Below are 4,690 nucleotides of genomic sequence, written 5' to 3'. Positions count from 1 at the left end.
TTTTTTTTTTTTTTTCATTTTAAACCAGGTTTCTCTTCTTCACCATTCTATATTCGTATCCATCACCAGCTTTCGCTTGACCTCTGCAGAAGACCTCTTGAACTGCCTCTTTCTTGCCTCCCTCTCCATGCCATTTCCCATCCCAAGCTGCTATCTTCTCTCATCTGGACTATTGAATGGGTAAGTGGCCACCTTGTTGCTTGCTGTGCTTTAATTCATTCTACACCAAGCCGCCAGAGTGTTCTATTAGAAAGCAAATATAATTTTATCACTTCCCTGCTTCCCTACAGCATGTAACATTAAAATCTAAAACCACATTGGACCATGAGGTCCTGTGTAAACTTCTCTCCTGCCTCATCTCAAATGACTCACTTTGCTTTTAATTTAACTTTTCTAACTTGCAACCTCTTTTCACCTCAGGGTTTGCTGTTTTGTCTACCTAGAATGTTCTTCCCTCTCTTCTTTACCTAGTCAGTTCCTACTCAACCTTTAGGAAGCCTTTTAATGTTACCTCCTTGATACCACTCTAAATTATAGACCCACTTTATTTTCTTTCATAGCATCCTGCCTTTCTTTCTTCTTACACTTATCATACTTTGTAAATATGTGTTTATTAATGTGATTAACATGACTATAAATTCCATGAGGGATACTGTTTTGTCTGTAATTATTGGCACAAATGCCCTCAATAAGTATTTATTGAGGCCGGGCGCAGTGGCTCACACCCGTAATCCTAGCACTTTGGGAGGCCAAGGCGGGCAGATCACAAGGTCAGAAGTTCGAGACCAGTCTGGCCAACATGGTGAAACCCCGTCTCTACTAAAAATACAAAAATTAGCCGGGCATGGTGACAGGAACCTGTAATACAAGCTACTTGGGAGGCTGAGGCAGGAGAATTGCTTGAGCCTGGGAGGCAGAGGTTGCAGTGCGCCAAGATTATACCACTGCACTCCAGCCTAGACAGCAGAGTAAGACTCTGTCTCAAAATAAAATAAATTAAAATAAAATAAATATTATTATTGAATGAATAAATGGATGAATTAGTGAGCAAAGGATTGTACAAATATACTCAGTTATTCTAACGATGTAGTAAATAAAAAAAAGGTTTAAGAAAGTCTCACCGTGTCAAGAACAAGCTATTCAGAAGCTTTGTAATTTGTCGTTTTGCCTTTTTTTTTTCTTTTTTGTCTCAGGTAATATTCAGATGAATGCTCCAAGGAAATCAGTAGGCAGAAATGGGGAGGAGCAAAAATGGGGCTTTAGCCGAGTCAGCTCAGGAGGCTCCTTTTCAGTGCTGGGAGTTCCAGCTGGCCCCCACCCTGATGTGTTTCCACCATGCAAAATTATTGACCTGGAAGCTGTAAACGTAGAAAAGGAATTGACCCTATCTTGGACAGCACCTGGAGAAGACTTTGATCAGGGCCAGGGTAGGTGTGCTCATTTCATTACCTATTTTTCCATAAGACAGCATTTCTAATAACTAGGTCAGGGGCTAGTTGAGTGAAAATAGCTTTGGGGGTTTAGAACTGAAAAAGGTTCAAGAGGATTGTTGTGAAAAGCTCTGAGTTGCTGATAAGGCTTTAAATTCTGGAGTCCCAGAAGGACAGTGTGTTGCCTGCCCCCTGAGTGAGGAGGCCCTGGCTAACTCACTGATACTAATCACTCAGAAATCTTGACTAGAAGCATAAACACCATGTGTTGTGGGTATCTGTTTAGTAGAAATGGGCTCTGCACTACAGAGCATGTGCTTCCCAGTACTGGAAGTGATTTGTTTCTGAAAGTTGAGTAGTAAATATTTATTCATGTATTTATCAGTAGGCTTCGGGGAATTTTTTGCGTAACTCATGCAAACTTTGGTGCATTTTTGTTTCCTACTTCTGGCCATTATTTTTGTTAGGAAGGCTGGGACCAGTCCCCTGATTCGGGGCTTTCTTATTCTTGCTTGGGCAAACATTGACGGAGTATCTTTTTCTACTTTCCCTTTTCTAAGGCTTACGTTAACTTTCAGGCTTCCACCTCCATTGTCTTTTTCCAAATTTTTTACCCAATTTTCACAACACCATTTATTCAGAAATTTTATTTTTCCCCCATTAATTTGAATTCCACCTTTATCATATACTAAACTTCTGAATGTGTTTTGGCCTATTTTTTTATGTGTCTATTCATGCATCAGTAAGTATCACAGCGTTTTAATTATTGAGGTATTATAGCATTTGTATATCTGGTAGAGTTAGTCTTTCCACGTTGCTATTTTTAGACTTTATATGTTCAATTTGATTGCTTAATTTCCATATGAATTTACAATAAATTTGACTAGTTAAAGCAGAAATGAAGGATTTTAAATAAAATCACATACCAGGCCAGGCACAGTGGCTCACGCCTGAAATCCCAGCACTTTGGGAGGCCGAGGTGGGCAGATCACCTGAGGTCAGGAGTTTGAGACCAGCCTGGCCAACATGGGGAAACCCCGTCTCTACTAAAAATACAAAAACAAGTCGGACATGGTGGCACATGCCTGTAATCCCAGCTACTTGGGAGGCTGAGGTAGGAGAATCGCTTGAACCCGGAAGTCGGAGGTTGCAGTGAGCTGAGATGGCACCCCTGCACTCCAGCCTGGACAATAGAGTGAGACTCCATCTCAAACAAAACAAAACAAAAACAAAAACAAACAAAAAAAATCACATAACATTTACAAAATAAGTTAGGAAAAAAATAACATCTTTTATGTTGAATCTTGCTTTTCAAAAAAAAAGTCCTCAGGTTTTAATGAGTCCTTGTGTAGTGTTTTAAAGTTTTGCTTGTGTTCATATTTCTCGTTATGTTTATTTCTAAATATTTTGACTTTTGTTGCTGTTCTCATTAGTAATTTCTAATAAACTAGAAAATATACCCAAAGTGACTTAATTTTCCTATTTATATCTTTTAATTTCAGCTACAAGCTATGAAATAAGAATGAGTAAAAGTCTAAAGAATATCCAAGATGACTTTAACAATGCTATTTTAGTAAATACATCAAAGCGAAATCCTCAGCAAGCTGGCATCAGGGAGATATTTACGTTCTCACCTCAAATTTCCACAAATGGACCTGAACATCAGCCAAATGGAGAAACACATGAAAGCCACAGAATTTATGTTGCAATACGGGCAATGGATAGGAACTCCTTAAAGTCTGCTATATCTAACATTGCCCAGGCATCTCTGTTTACTCCCCCCAATTCTGATCCTGTACCTGCCAGAGATTATCTTATACTGAAAGGAGTTTTAACAGCAATGGGTTTGATAGGAATCATTTGCCTTATTATAGTTGTGACACATCATACTTTAAACAGGAAAAAGAGAGCAGACAAGAAAGAGAATGGAACAAAATTATTATAAACAAATATACAAAATGTCTTCCTTCTTAGATATAAGACCCATGGCCTTCGACTACAAAAACATACTAGCAAAGTCAAATTAACATCAAAACTGTATTAAAATGCATTGAGTTTTTGTACAATACAGATAAGATTTTTACACGGTAGATCAACAAATTCTTTTTGGGGGGAGATTAGAAAACCCTTAGACTTTGGCTATGAACAAATAATAAAAATTATTCTTTAAAGTAATGTCTTTAAAGGCAAAGGCAAGGGTAAAGTTGGACCAGTGTCAAGAAAAGTTTGTTTTGTTGAGGTGGAAAAATAGCCCCAAGTAGAGAAAAGGAGGGTAGATCTGCATTATAACTGTCTATGTGAAGCAATCATTTAGTTACTTTGATTAATTTTTCTTTTCTCCTTATCTACACAGAACAGGTTGCTTGTTTACAACTGAAGATCATGCTATATTTTATACACGAAGCCCCTATTGCAAAGCTCTTTACCTCTTGCTATTTTGTTACATATATTACAGATGAAATCTCACTGCTAGTGCTCAGAGATCTTTTTTTCACTGTAAGAGGTAACCTTTAAAAATACGGGTATTACCCTTGTCTCTTCATACCAGTTTTGTAAAAAAGGTCTATTGAATTTATTTGTTTATAAGTTTCTACTCCCATCAAAGCAGCTTTCTAAGTTACTGCCTTGGGTATTATTGTATGATAGTTATAGCCCTTATAATGCCTTAACTAAGGAAGAAAAGACGTTATTCTGAGTTTGTTTTAATACGTATATGAACATATAGTTTTATTCAATTTCAACCAAAGAAAAGGTGAGCAGAGAGATAGCAACCTTTGGAAATGATTAGCTGGCTCTGGTTTTCGGTTAAATAAGAGTCTTGAATCCTTTTTCCATCAGGAGTTACTTACCAAGGGCAGGGGAAGGGGGAAATAGAGGTCACAGGGAAATAAAAATCATCTTTCCTCTTTAATTTTACTCCTTCCTCTTATTTTTTAAAAAGATTATCGAACAATAAAATCATTTGCCTTTTTAATTAAAGAGTTTAAAACTTTGTTGAAGAATATACATAATAATGTAGACTAGATCTAAGTTTTATAACCAGGACCAATTAAGAATAAAAATTAGATTATATTTTAGGGTGGTGGAGAGGGAAATGTGGGGAATTGGGACAGGAAGAAAGAGACAGCGTGAAGCCCTAAATGAGAGACTCAGACCAGTGCTAGGGAGAAAAACAACCAGCAACTCTCTCTACCCAGGCCACCTCCTTGTAGTTTATACTGATCCAGGGTCTGGCCTGTTACTTTCTAAGTCTCACAGTG

General features: G+C 37.6%; 1 protein-coding gene across 1 annotated transcript in view; it reads left to right on the top strand.

Moving 5' to 3' along the window:
- CLCA2 (chloride channel accessory 2) overlaps window positions 1-4,409 on the top strand; it is a 31,738-nt gene extending 27,329 nt beyond the window's left edge. Inside the window, exons 13-14 of the mRNA XM_011956089.1 lie at window positions 1,194-1,427; window positions 2,933-4,409. Of these exons, the coding sequence (XP_011811479.1) occupies window positions 1,194-1,427; window positions 2,933-3,375 (677 nt within the window). The 3' untranslated portion in view covers window positions 3,376-4,409. The remainder of the gene's footprint in view (window positions 1-1,193; window positions 1,428-2,932) is intronic.
- Window positions 4,410-4,690: the final 281 nt, after the last annotated feature.

This window comes from Colobus angolensis, unplaced genomic scaffold (genome assembly GCF_000951035.1).
Source record: "Colobus angolensis palliatus isolate OR3802 unplaced genomic scaffold, Cang.pa_1.0 Scaffold41, whole genome shotgun sequence".
NCBI lineage: Eukaryota > Metazoa > Chordata > Mammalia > Primates > Cercopithecidae > Colobus > Colobus angolensis.
Note: the sequence above shows the minus strand (reverse complement) of the source record. Positions and strands in the feature narration are given on the sequence as shown.